Source organism: Pempheris klunzingeri, chromosome 8, assembly GCF_042242105.1.
Source record: "Pempheris klunzingeri isolate RE-2024b chromosome 8, fPemKlu1.hap1, whole genome shotgun sequence".
In the NCBI taxonomy this organism is placed as follows: domain Eukaryota; kingdom Metazoa; phylum Chordata; class Actinopteri; order Acropomatiformes; family Pempheridae; genus Pempheris; species Pempheris klunzingeri.
The window spans coordinates 7791362-7806081 of record NC_092019.1 but is presented as its reverse complement, the minus strand read 5'-3'; the positions used below and the strand labels follow the sequence as shown (position 1 = coordinate 7806081).

Here is a 14720-nt window from a genome sequence, read left to right as displayed (position 1 = left end):
TGGTAGTTTCCCTCTGCACATGCACAAGGAGGCACGATTACAGACACACACACGCATTCAATCACAGATGCATGCATGCACACGCACAGACAAACACAGTGCAGCTAGGCTGAGAAATTGGTTTTGCATAATTTTAGGTCAATACTGACCTTCGAAAATCAGTCTGTTAGTGTTTGTGCTCCCATCCGTTGTGAGCCTCTTCCCCAGCCACTGAATAATATGATCAGTAATATAGTTCACAAACACAGTATAGAAAAGTATGCCAACTGAATCATAAAAAAGAAAGAAAATTCAGACCATAGTTGACGGTGGATCATTTCAAGCCTTGTATCGTATTACTGTAATTGTCATATTTTAGTCTGGACTTGCAACATATCTGTTGCAGTTTTATTCACTTCTGATCTTAAAATGATGCACTACTACCACATTTTTGCATGAAACTTGTAATTTTTTTGCAAATATCTGTAACTGTATCTGTAAGTAACTTCTGATTTTGCTCTGCTGTATTTTTCACCCTGCATCGTGGAGTACCTAGTATTCATTTCATTTTCATTCACATACTGTACCATTGAACAAGCTCTGTTTGTAATTAGTATAAACACACTCTCAGCTTGTGCTTGTGATTCTCCAACATTTAAAATTTAGCACCTTGTCTGACTCTCACAATGCAGATGAATATATCATTCACAGAATACACTGTCTACAGTTCGCAAAGGAATATTTTCTACTGAAGAGATCTGTTGAAATTTGCATCTCCATTGTAACGGGAGAAATATCTGGAATGTCCCCCAAATCCATCTTGGCATTCCTGAGTGATAGTAGTGGTAAAAGCAGTACTAGTAATGGTGATAGGGGAAGCAAAAGGATGGATGAGATGACATTTTATCTGCCTCTGATGGTTCAGAGGCGGTTCTACTCTGTGAAGAAGGAAACCATTGTAATTTTTTGGATATTTAAACCCCTCAAATTGTCTATTAAAAGGCTCTGTATACTGGCTAATTTTTGGATGGTAGTAGAGTCAATCCAAACGATGTTCAGGAATCAGCCATTTACACCATTATCTCTTGTGCTGTAGCTACTTTAGTCGGTACGCATGGCCAAATCCTTCCCCTCTCTTGCTTTTCACCTCAGCTCACCCTGAAAACAATCGAGACTGACACAGAAGGGAGAAAACAGGCTGCGCTTGTCTTCCATTCCCTGTCTAATGAATGTTCGGCCCTCTTCCTAGACAAATGTGGGCAATGTCTTGAGGGTTTTCTTCTCTTGCAAAAGGAACAACCAACTTTCCCTCTCTGAAAGCTATACCACTCCTCATTACTTTGTGTGATTACTTTTCTGCCAAACGACCGAGTGCTAACAGGCAGCTACAAGTATCAAACTCAATGTAAGTCAGTGATGTTTGGCTGTGAGCATTTGTCCACAGCACATTGTATGTGAGAAAAAAAATAATAATTTCCTTCACCCTGGGTGGTGCCTGAGGCTGCATCTTCACTCAGCTTCTATCATCAAAGCTGACAAGAGCCAACAGGAAGCCTCGGACACAAGTGGTTTCATTCATTGTGGCAAAAAAAAAAAAAAAAAAAGACATTGGGGATGTTGATGTCAAGAGAAAGGTCTCATAAACTAAATCTGTTATATTATCCTATATGGCTTGATGTTTTATGCATGCAGTGTGCTTAAATTACAGCATGTATGCCATCAGAAAATCCAATGTGATTAGCCTTTGTTTCCAGTTAAATCAGAGCTGTTGCCTCATTAAAAGAAAAAGAATTCAGAATATTTGCACTAACAACTGCAATTTTCTTCTGGCCTCTGGATACGCATTTGCTATAGCAATCAATCTACTTGTTGGCAGCCAACAAATGCCCTATTTGTTGTTTGCACCAAACTCTGCCCTCATCTGCAGAGTTGCAGTATTACAAAGGCCCTTTCTAAATCACCCTAAATGACTGAGGAAAAACTACTAGTGGCACCATGAAAAAAAGAAACTGGGGTGCACAGAACACCGACTCCTGAAATTGTTGCATTTTTGGTTGGCTTTCTCAAACCACCAAGTTTCATTCATCTGTAACTGCCAGGCTGCGGACTTCAAACATATGTAATGCCGCAGGATTAGGAGCTTCTGAGCCAGTGTTGTGAAGCAGAGGCCTTTCATTGTGAGCAAAAAAAGAGAAATACTGAGTGAAGATAATGGAGCTAAAGGAGACAATGTGGATTTATGGCTGTCCTTCCAGCCTCCACTGACAGTATAATACCTCAGCAGCCCTTACACAACATTTCGCAGGTGAAACACTAACAGAAGTGCATACTGAAAAGGTGAGGAAAAGACACACTTTGGCAGTAGAGGAGACTATTGACGGTGCTACAGTTTCTTTAGTCTGCTCAGTAATGGCGGAGTCCCCTGATTATGCTCACTTCTAACTCTCTTTTATTCATTATTCAAACAGTTAAAAGTATACAGTATATGTGGTTTGACCTCTTACCAAAGACTTCATCTTGTGATTCAGGTTCTTCTGCTGCTGCTGCTGCTGCTGTCGGCGCTGCCAAGGGTTCAGGTGATGAAGCCTTTAATAGCAACACAAAAACAGATTGAGGAGGTGAGACGCTGAGGTGCCATGGCAACAGAGCAAAGACAGAGACCAACAGAGAGACAGAGAGCTTTTGGGCTTTATAATTATAGCAAAGGAAGGTGCTGTAATTTTTCAAATTGCATAGTGAGATTTACTCCATTTCTAAAGTCTATATGTTTCATCAGTCATATTCATCTGAATTTTGGACATTGTACAATCTGTAAAATGAGTGAACATTTGTTTTTAAATGTTAGACTATTTATTTTTCATAAATATTTTATGGACAAGTGCAAATAATCCATTTGTGTAAAAGTCTGTTAATACTAAACAAGTAAATCTATCCTTTGAATTGCCATCTCGAGCCCTTGAGGTTAATAGGCTGCTGTAAGCATGTGCAGTGAATGGAAATAAGCAATCGAAATGGGAAATTCAAACCAGATGATGGCCGTTGTTGGTGCTGTGACTAACTAGTCCCTTGTGTCTAAGAGCTGTGGATCTCTCCTTCAGGGGCTGACTGGTACAGGTATTGGTTCAAATTCTGTCATTTAAATCAACATGTTTTGCACCATGATCACATCTGTCTGAAATCCCCATTGTTGCTTGTAGAAGAAAAGAAAAATCTGAAAACACCCAGAATCAGTTCCAACAGGCTGTTGTCTATTAAAATCCCTCACTTCTATGTTGATGCACGTACTTTCTTGGTAGATTTTGCCATTCGGGCATTTCAACTTTTGCTGCTGTCACTATAGCTGGCTACAGACGGGAAGATAATATTGAGTAAAGATGGTGACGATATGACAGAATGACGACATACTAATGCAACAAATACAGTTCGATTCTGTTGCTCGTCTCTATTTAGCAGCTCCGAGTGAACTAAATCTCTGCATTTGATAATCCTCAAGTTTTATAAATCCTCTTATCGACTCCCTCCTCCTCCCTGATGACAATGCAGATCCCCAGTTTCCACTTCTGAGTGGGTTTGCCAACATGGGGACTCAACACAGGCATTCGAAAACTGTGGGCACACTGCTCACCGCAAAATGAGCGTACTGAGAATTGCAGCTCACGACACAGTCCTGTCAGCTGAGGTGGGGGGGGTGGACAGCTATGGTGAGGCAGCACTCACCGATGCAAATCACATCAGGGTCAACAAAATGCTTTTTCTCAATTATGTAAACAAATTAAGCAAATGATGGGATCCTAGATTAACACACATTTAGGTTATTTCATTTGGGAGATGGTTTTTTTTTTCTGTGTTCTTTCCACTGGTTTGAAGTAGGAAAAAACATTAAGTTTCTTCATTTTTTACTGTCAATAAATAAATACTTATAGGCGTTTTTGACCATTTCTTATTTACTCATGAATATTTAGACTTTTAGAGAAATTGAAAGTAGGAAAATAAAACTTGAGAGCAGCTCCCAGTTGGTGAGATGATTAATCACATGTACATCTGCCATTATAAATGCACATTTTTAAATAGGTTCGTTTTATTGGCATAAAATCCTCATTGTCTCTAGTGCCAATAAACATGTGATATTACCAAGAATCTAACACATTTAAAACATATACATATGGATGATGTAATAGGAAATTGGCTGAAATGGCAACATAAAGAAAATCAAATGAGAGCAGAAAGGAAATTCTCTTCTGGTTACATCAGAGTAATCATATGATGAATTCAGTACCCAAGTGCTGAACTGGAAAGTGATTGCAAACAAACTCCATGCCAGTTACACCTCTGTTGCTTGCATACATGATAATAATAATAAAAAAAAAAGGCCCTGACCTGCAGCATCTGAGAAACTGTGAAATGATAGACATTATCATTTAATTCATCAGGTGCCCAGGGCTTGTCTGAAGTCCCTCAACCAATGATATTATTATCATTGCATTCCCACAGTCTGGCACATCAACATTTTGTTCCCATCATTAAAGCACTCAGTCTTCAACCTTTGTTGTATTTTGTCTACGCACACCCACACGCATAGACACAGCTGTCTTCTCTATCTCTGCGAGCCTTTCACATTTTGTAAGCGTGAAAAAATTGCAATGCAAACAACAAATCCACATTCCAGGAGCTGAGCCACTGGTGACTGCATGTGTGTTGAACTGATATCTTTGGATGCTTTGGCAAGTCATAGGACTAAATTTGCAAATACTGAGCTTTGGGGGATGTTTGAATTTTAAAGAAGAACAATTTGTATCCTCACATAAATGAAACTTAAACTGAACAGCATTTTGTTCCTTTGTGTGTGTAATTTTACTTAATATGCACACTAACGCATATTAGATGAAGTTCAAAGCTCAGTCCTCCCTATGCAGTGCAGCAGGTCAAAAGTGTATGTTTTGCTATTTTTGCACTTGGATTTTCAGAAAGAATACATTATCTTATATTACAGGTGGAGGCACCACACCCTCTACCATGCCTCTTCTCAAACTGGGGCACAAGGCGAGTAACCAAGATGGCAAACTGGTGCAGTCCAGGAAATTATCTCAGTGCGCTCCAGGAAATTACCTGCTCACTGCAGCGACACTGTGCTCTGCACCAACATGAAAATAGAGTCAGAAATAGCAATTTGACACATCCATACAGTATTATACACCTTAAAAAGAAATCCCATTAGCTTGGAGCAACAAGAATTATCACACTATTCTCCTCCACTGTATCTGGCCCTCATTATTACCACATAGGGTGTTGGGAGAAAATAGAAGAGAAAAAATATGTTGGCCATTTTTCCTGGGTGGACCGGAGCAGCAGCTTGACGCCGTCCTTCTGAAGCAGCTGTCAGTGTGACTTCACACTGACTCGCTGCCGGTGGCTTATTAAACATAGCTGTTGTTGAGCAGGGCTTACATTGAGGTTGTGCAGGTGGCGGTGAGGCATCACCCAACCCTGGGTCATGAAAAAGGAGATCAGGACAGCAGCTCGTTTTGGATCACACTTGCCAATTATTCATGTTTTCCAGAGAGTTGCTATTCTCTGCCATCATCTGGTGACATTTTAGCTTGCCAATTGCCGAACACAATGACATATACATACATAATCTCTTCCCTTAAATTTCCAGGTTGCACCCAGATGACAAGATGCAGGTGAATGAGCTCTCACACATGGGGCGATTTGTTAATTTTTAACAGTCGGTTGGCCCAATGGGAGAACCATCCCAACCCCCAACCCCCATAGTTTTAGTATCTGCCCTATTTTCTCTGCTCACTGGGGGGAAATCTGTCCAGAAAGCACACTGATAATCTATTATAAATGATATAAATGATATATCTGATAGATGATAAAATATAGATCACATGCTTGCCAATCCATTGATTTCCCTGCTGTTCTCTCGGAGTTTCAATTTTCCCTCAATATGATGAAATCCACTATATAAGCAATTATTAGAAATTGTGCTGTTTGTGATTGTTTTTTTAATCATGTGCTTATTTCTCAAATTTGTCAGTTGTGTCCAAACAGAGAGCAAGAGATAAGCAGACACACACAATTTCTCAGTCTTCTCAGAGAATTGACATATCACAGTATTTCACAGCCTCCAGCGTTTGCCCCCCGGCATTACGGGTGTAATGAATGTGTGCGACAGCATTGCGTTCACTGTCTCCACTAAATAAATGTGTGCATAGAAAAGACACAACATCTAATTGGCCCCGAACAAAGCGGATGCAATCTAACTGCATTTTGGTCATTTTCCTAACAGAGGGGACAGCACCGCCCCTCATATCGCCTACACCTGTCCAGTAACGCCTACAGTAAGATATTACAGCCAATTTCTAAGTATCTTAAGATGCTGCTCCTCTAATGGCTGCTGGATGTTGTTTGTTCCTTTAGTGATGTGAGTGAGATAACTTCCACTTCCTCACTTGAATTGGGGATTTGTTAACTGCCTTAATGCTACTTCCTCTAAACAGTGATCACCTTATCATAGGTTATAAACTGTAAAAAGGGCTTTCAAGATGTGCACTTCTCCACATGTTGAAGTGGTGTGCAATGGGCTGTGATACTCTTTAATTAAGCACTTTAGAAGGTGATCTTCTTATTCTTTCCAAAAACCAAAAACACAACAGCAAAGGTGTATGCAGTCGATTAAAGGGTGTGTTTGTCTGCTCTAAGACTAAGTTGTGATCATTAGTTTGTCTGGCTAACTAGCTTACCACCTACAGTGGTAACCGAGCATGTATTCCAAGCATGCTATTAGCAACCTAGACTTCATTAGTTATAGGCTAACCACTTACATTACAAAAACATTATTTTCTCCAAAGTTGCGTCGCTGTTTCAAATGATACTGCTAGAACATTATTGAATTATTATTTGATGGCCGTCTCAGACTTGTGGTTGTCGCTTCAGCTCCGCTCGGCCCTCTGATCTCCACTCAGCACTCGGGTACTGGATGGGGTTCAATGTGCCTAAGTACTCCTTACGATGAGTAGTGAGGAAGGGAAGTAGAGTGCAGCCATTTGAGCACCTCTCAGGGCTTGACTGATTTGAGACTTTCAAAAGAATCCAAGCCCCCTCTTCCTATCTGTGCTTCAGTGTTTCATCCTGTCCACACTTCAGATGGAGATGGAAGACAAATGGAACATGCCCATTTCATCTCACCTGTTCACTAACAGAGAAAAAAGACACAGGAGAGTCTCTGGAGCTCTACTTTTAAAAGGCCAGCTTTAGATTTTAATTTTCATTAAACGTCAAGTCGAATATCTCTAACCTTCATCGATTATTTAGTGCTGTGAGGGACTGATTTGATTTATCTAATGCAGGCCAAACTTGATGATGGAATAGCATTCAGAAAACAAGCAGTGCTATAGTTAAGGCCTTTCTTAAGCACAGAAAAGAAAATATGATATTCAGGGGATTCCATAGACTTTTTCATAAAAAAGAAGAGAATAATACAATAATGAATAATAGAATAATAGTAATAATTTCAAACATCCTGTAATATGTGATGGAAGTGAAACCATACCACATAATTTACCACAATTGTTTTGGTCCAATAACTCAAAACCCCAACTTAATATAGAGTCAAAACATGACCAGTAAGCTGAAGTGCATATCACTTTTTCACCAAACAGTGATATCCAGTGATATTGTGGCTACAACACTTCAGACTGTGAGCCCAACAATGGTTCTCTCAGAGTACAAATCAGATCAGACTGGGGATGAGTAAAGTGTAATTAAGACTCGGATGTGGACAGATGTCAAACAGAGGAAGAGCAGGAACAGGGACAAGCCTGTAGGGCTGGTCACACTACGTAGGGTGATCTAATTGGATACAGTGGTAGAGCTGCAAGCTGAGCCTCAAGCTCCCTCATCTGGAGACTTCAGTCTTCAATTTAGAAGTTTCAGTTAAAGGACTTTGCCAGTCCTTCTTTCATTTGCTACTTTGTGCCTGATTTTTATACTGCAGCACCTTAATATGATTATTTACAGCATTTTGACCTTTTTTGACAGATTTTAATTAGAAGTCTCATTACAACTTGAGCTGCTACAATGTCTTATTTTTTTCTTGCTCTTTGTTGTGCCCCACTTTACTCAGTGTGCCTTATCTACTTTCCTTCAGTTAGTTTCCAGCATTTCTAGAAATGACTTGCGAACTGTAGGTTGTGCCTGTAGGTGGGCAGAGCGCTGCTAATAGCTATACCAATATTAATCATGCGGCAGGAGCCATGTTGTTTTGCAGTTCAAGTTGAGAAAATGCACTGACTGCAGTGTATTCTGATCTTTTGAGTTTATTGTTCATTGAGAAAATGGTGCCATTTTTTGCAATGGATTTCTCTCTGATTGTTCAGCATCAATAGGAAATAGAAAGTCTGAGGGGAAAAAAGTGCACTATGACCCCTATGATCCAAGTGGGATTTAAGGCTGTAAAATATCAGCTGTGTGAACATTTCAGATGGCTGAACATTTATTCAGAGCTGCTGTTGAGGTGTGACAAAGGAGATATGGGTACATTTCACCCTTCCAGAAATGATAAGGGATTGGGAGAAAGATCACGACTCAGACAGCATCTAAACACCAACCTGCTTCACTCTGTCACGCTCTGTTCCTGCCTGACAGTCACTATGACAACTGGCTGTTTTGTCAGACCTCTAAATTGACTTTAATGTCACGATAATCAAGCTGAAAGAAAGGGAAAAACAAATGGCAGACCTAGAGAGATATACAGCGCAATTATGAGCTAAATAAACAATGCAGCTTTAGTGAGACATGCTGCCCTAACACCTCTCCTGGCAGCTTCACACTTGACAAATTAATCCACTTCTCTAGCTCCTGCTCTTCTCTCGCCAGAATGTGCTTTGCAGGCAAAGGAAACAAATCATCTGTGAGCTGAGCCATCAGCCGCCCTGCTGGTTTGGGCTCCCCTCTTCCCTGCACACCGTCATGATCTCTCCGCCTATTACAGGCAATGGCCAGGTAGTCAGCCTCAAGCCAGACCACACAGGCTGACCGCAGGTTTTATGCTGCCACTCCAAGCTGCAATTGCTGACATTGAAGAGCGCTTTTATCCTCCATATTTCTGTTTTTTTCCCCATCTACGCCTCCTTGCTCACAGTCTGGGGTTAGGGCGGCACACAACAAGCTGGCAACCTCTTCACATCTGATTGCAGCCTCAGCCATAATGGCCCAAACTTATTACATCTGCAGCAATTTCAAAAAGCTGCGACAAAAAGAACTTAAGCAAGGCCGGGGTTAATTACATGATGTCATTAAACTACATTACTGCTCCAGTATAAGCCTCATCCTCCTCCAGACTCGGCATACAGGAACAGCATCTGGCTTGTAATTTCTGCACTCACGGTGCAGAAAGAGTCCAAAAAGCTCTCAAACATATTTGCCCTATTTGATCACAGCACTATAAGAGACAGACATTTCAGTCAAGTACTAGCCCTTGGGCACAGCACAGCACCTTGCTTCCCAGCCAATTAAAAAAGCCTATTGTGAGTTATTTGACAACTTGCTTTATTATAAAAGGTGAAAAAAAATTGCTTGCTTCTTCAAGTGTTTCATATCTGATCATACTTTCTGTTTATACTCGGGCACTGATTTATTCAGTTTATTTTTCTCCACCATAGAGTGCAGACTTACTGATCCATCCTGATGCTTTCAAGTGCAATAACTGCTCTTGTTCCAACAGCTCTGCCCACTTGCTGACAGAACAAAGTCAAACACAATCCATCAGCGAGTCTCTCTGTCTGAGACTGCAATCCAGTTTACTGTTTTAAGCATCTGACTCAACAGCGATATAAAATGTAAGTGCTCTGAAACATACAATCTCACCCCTACCACTTCTATTCAATGGAAAAACTCCAAGGATCCAGGGTGACAAATCATTGTTGTAGTGGAAATAGTGATTTGGTGCTATATGGATGGTCAATCACAAATGTCAGACAGATGAACTTTGTGGGTGTATCCTGATGATCAGTGGGCCAAAGCTAATGGTTAAATGAGATGTGTACCTGGAGAGGTTTTAGTGTCAGCCTAGATGCACACAATCATCTATTTACTCTCTCCAGTTCAAATGGGTTCTCTCGTGGAGCATTGTTGCGGAGAGGCTTGTGGTTTCAAGGAGTTATTACAGGACGGCGCACAAGGGCCACAGAGATTCACTGTGCTCCGAATATTGCCATGGCAACATGGCTCAATTAAGAGTGGGATGCTGACGGTTGCAGTAAAGTGTTTAAAATGCAGTGTGCAAAACATTATCCTGGAATATTTTCAGCAATTCCATCTATGCAGAAGTACTTTAAAAAGCTAACTATCCAAATGTGTCAGTAGGTGGATTGTTTTCTACCTTACTTCAGGCCAAAGCAGTCAAAATAATGGGGAGATATAAACTTGCAGGAAAAGTGATCCACTCAATATTTGCAAAGTCATCTCTGCCCCATCCCTCCTCTACTCTCCAAAACAATATGTCCATATGAAGTGATTATTGCATTGTAGGTGCATTATTCATAGATAACTGTTTCTCAGTATGTTTGAGAGATGCTTATAAAGTGTTGCCTGTGGCAGTGTGGTACCATAAAACCTGGAAGCGCTGGAGGAGAGTACGCAGAAAGTGGCTCAGAAACAAATTAAATCACCTAAATCAAGATTGTATGCATAGACCTTTGAGATAAATACACTACCTGTGGAGGTATTTGAATCTTTTACTTTCATGCTGTGTTACATGATACAAGAAATTCAACATTCAAGACGTGCTAACTGGGGTCAGCTCAGTAAATCAGTATGAGTGAAGGAGCCTGGCAGCTTGTGTAAAACCAAGTTCAAAGTCCTGCTGATAAAGGCCAGTGTTCACACTGATAAGGTTATAGGAAAATTCTCCTACACATGCTTCATTCTCAGGTAACAAACATCAAAATGCTTGCACACAGTCAGAGATGTCATCATTCCAAATGAAAAAAAAAAACAAACGAAAAAAGACATAAGCGCCTACAGTGAGGACTCTTACCTTGCTGTCTGTTGGCGACTCCTTCTTTCCTAGATGCTGGCCCATGCTGCTGACAGAGACTGGAAGAAAAACAGAGAACTTGTTTACACCAAGAGATTATGTTCTCCTTATCATAGCAAGAGGGGCTACCCATTGAGTCAGTGTGAAAAACTGTAGCTTTGCAAACAGCAATAAAAACCTTGGCGTATCCAGTATTCATTTTGAACAGTTTTATCCTGGATGACAGTGGTGAAAATGCCAACAAATTTCAGACTTCAATAGGAACTAAATCAAGATCAAGATCATTCTGTTTAGCCTTAATTTTAACAAACAAAGCAATAAGAAGTCCTTTAAGACCATTAAAGTGTGTGACATCCTACAGTGGTACACCGCAGAATATAACTGGACAATAATACTTATTATGTCTTCAGACCTCCAGGGATATGTTTTATAAGAAATGCAGCCAATTAGAAACAGAGCTAAAAAGAGGCATTTTGTGTTGTAATTTTTCAGGGGAATAGTTACTATGATTCACTTACTGTTTAATTAGGAACTGCCAAAATACTCATAGTAGGACACAAGCGCCCCACCATTATAACTGCTTTTCACTTTCTGACATAAGATATATGAGAAAATTCAGAAGTGATGTGCTGACATGCATGGGTGTTAATATGGCTACCTTGATCTTGCATAAATGTAATAATCATATCATATGATTGCTTCCTGAGCAGTCCACTATCAGCAGATGGATTTAATAGTAGAATTGCTTTTGAATTTGTACCGAAATCACATATCTGCTATCACAAAGTCCTGTGGTTAGTCTGCTTTGCTTTCTCACCTTGAAACAAACTTGTTTTCATGCCACTTGTTCATACAAATCCAACTAAATGGGGAAATACGCCCGGGTTTCTTGTGACTGAACCAAACATAATGAACAGGAACATGTTTTAGCCCACACTCCCTATCCCTGTATGTGCTGCAGTCTTTTGTGCCCTCCGTCCATTCACTGGCATATTCTGTGCAGATGGTTTGTTTTGCCCTGCGGTGCTACTGCTGCTGTAAAACAGCCTGCCAGTGATTAGTAGCTACTTCATTAGAGCCATCATCTTTGAATCTGATACAGTAGTCCACAGATGATGATGCACCTTTTTTTTAAAAACGTATCATTTTGCTGCGGGGTCCCACAAATAAGTCTCATCCTCAACATTATCTGCTGCTGTGCCATCTGACTAAATACTTGTGCTAGTTATGGGGAAAAGACAACAATTGCTTTGTTGTGCTTTATCATACAAAATGCTGCTAAATTACAGGCTTGAATGATTCAAATGGTTATAAACAATCATCATTGTGCAGCACTAAAAGGTGAGGGCCACATATAGTACAATACCAGACTGTGTGTCAGTGTTTCCTGTGTGGCTGTGTCTCTCTCACAATCTATGTTTTTGACAGTACACATCAAACTGCAGCAATACTGCAAAAGATTCCAGCCAACAGCTGCACTGCAAGGACTGTGAAATGCACCAACAAATCCTGATAATGTAAACTTCCCTAAAGGGAGAGTAGAATAAGGAAAGCTTAATTCTCTCCATTGTGGAGGAAGTGAGAAGATATCCATGTAGCACGGAGAGGTCTCAGGTGTCTGAGCTCAAAGCTCAAACATAAACCTGACCAAGAATTTTCAAACTCATAAATGTGAGAAATGAAAGATTATAACTGAAGCAAATAGAGCTGTCAATTATTTAAAGGTGCAAGTGAGAAAAGGTGTAAAACTCAAACAGCCATGTTGAATATTACATGATCAAAATCCCAGCGTGCAACGGCAACTCAAAGCAAAATAAATCTCTCCTCTGACAGACCATTCTCTGTTTTCAAAGCATGCATTTTTGGCTTTTAGGAGACTTTTACAGCCATCACAAAGGTCTTTCATCATCTGTGGAACCCTAACTATGTCCTTACCTGGCCTTTTTTTAAGCTTAAGAACAATACAAGTGCACGATATAATGCCGTTCCTTGTCAAATAAGGTTAAACTACATTACAGTTAATGCTAAAACACATTGTAGTGTGTTTTTTCTGATGGTCTTTTAATGGTGCACATTGATGTTGGTCCCGGTTTCTAACATTATGACTGGATGGAGGAAACATCTGAAAGCCAACAATGTTGAAAAATGATAATTTGATGATTAATTCAAGAATGCAGTATGTGTCAGCTTTATTATTCGGTTTTTAAATGAACCGAGCCTCTCACATTCCCTTCTCACAGGCCAATGGACTCATAAATGAATTGATAGAGCCTGTGAATGATCACAATAAAATGACCACAGCACATTCATGTTCAACACACACACACACACACACACACACACACACACACACACACACACACACACACACACACACACACACACACAATGTAACACCTTCCTTGTGCAACAGTTAAGTTAATTAAAGATAACACAGAGCCTCCACTGCACCCACAGTGACTAAAAATTAACCATTGACAGATGTTATTACATCCATTGTTGTCTGAACAGGGAGCAAGAATGATTAAAATGCAATCTGCTTGAAAAATTTGCAACAAATAACGGTAAAAGGCCATCGTTGACAATTAGAAATTCTCTCAGGGACTGAAAGCACTCCCAAAACTCTCTCAGCAAGAGTGAGTTTCACCTCTGAAAATCAATTTCATTGTAACATAGAGTGCAGATGCTTCTTGAAGGACAGGAGCAGCCATATCTGAAAATATAGTTATGTTTAGTTCTATGTTCACCATAGTAAATGCATATTATCACCATAGAAAGTGGTAACAGTGAACATTAGCCAACAGTTGCCTAATTACACAAGAGATAATATATTAGGTGATCATTGTCTGATTCATCTCTTGATGAGACAACTCTCACATTGTTTGATCGGTTATTTGATCCACTGATATTACAAAAAATATTGTTTAGTGCGACTTTGTATGAGCTTATTCTTTTGCAAGTTTTAGCTTAAGTCTTTGTTTGACTGCTTTTGAGAGGCTTTAAGGAGCTTGAAGACATACAGCGATGAAATTCACAAAAACTTGTCAAGAATCAAGTCTAGTTGAGAAAGACACTAAGAACGAGGCTGTTTACAGCCGCGACTCTGGGCAGTCTGGTAAGCCTTTCCTCATCCTGTCAGCGTATTATAGGGATAAAGAAGAGGCTATGTGTGGTGGCTGGTTAACCTTTTTCTGAATCTAAGGAATCACATTTCACATTTACATGATAAGTTATTAAATTTCTATCACCGTCACTGAGAGCATATTGGACAATAAACTTCATGATGAAGAACCTCCTGGTATATTTTTGTGCAGTTTTCCACACGGAAGTAGCATTTTATAGCATATTTCCATATAAATCATACATGCCGTATCTGCACACAGCCAATTCTCCACTGGATCACCATACTGCAGACTTTTAGAAAAGAATAAACAGTCACCAAACATTGTTTGTCATAGACTTAAAACTGTTTGTTCTGTGGAGAAATATTGATATGAGAAACTTCACAACTTCCTTTTAAACAGCATTTGCGAACTGCAGAGAAAGGGTTGAATGCGAGCTGGTGGGTCAGCTAAAACAGCCACAGAAAGTACAAATGAGTAGCTACAAAAATGTACTGTAGCAAAGGGACACATTTATATTGCCCGTGGCGGTGCATTCACATTTGGCATTAAACTGATCCACTGAAAACTGTTTGTTG

At 40.0% G+C, this 14720-nt stretch overlaps 1 protein-coding gene across 1 annotated transcript in view; it reads right to left on the bottom strand.

Annotated features, from left to right (window-relative positions):
- The window catches only part of mbpb (myelin basic protein b), a 38552-nt gene that overhangs the window by 17565 nt on the left and 6267 nt on the right, over positions 1-14720 (bottom strand). The window contains exons 2-3 of the mRNA XM_070835425.1: positions 11021-11079; positions 2484-2565 (exon numbers count right to left, since the gene is read on the bottom strand). Coding sequence (XP_070691526.1) covers positions 2484-2565; positions 11021-11065 — 127 coding nt within the window. The 5' untranslated portion in view covers positions 11066-11079. The remainder of the gene's footprint in view (positions 1-2483; positions 2566-11020; positions 11080-14720) is intronic.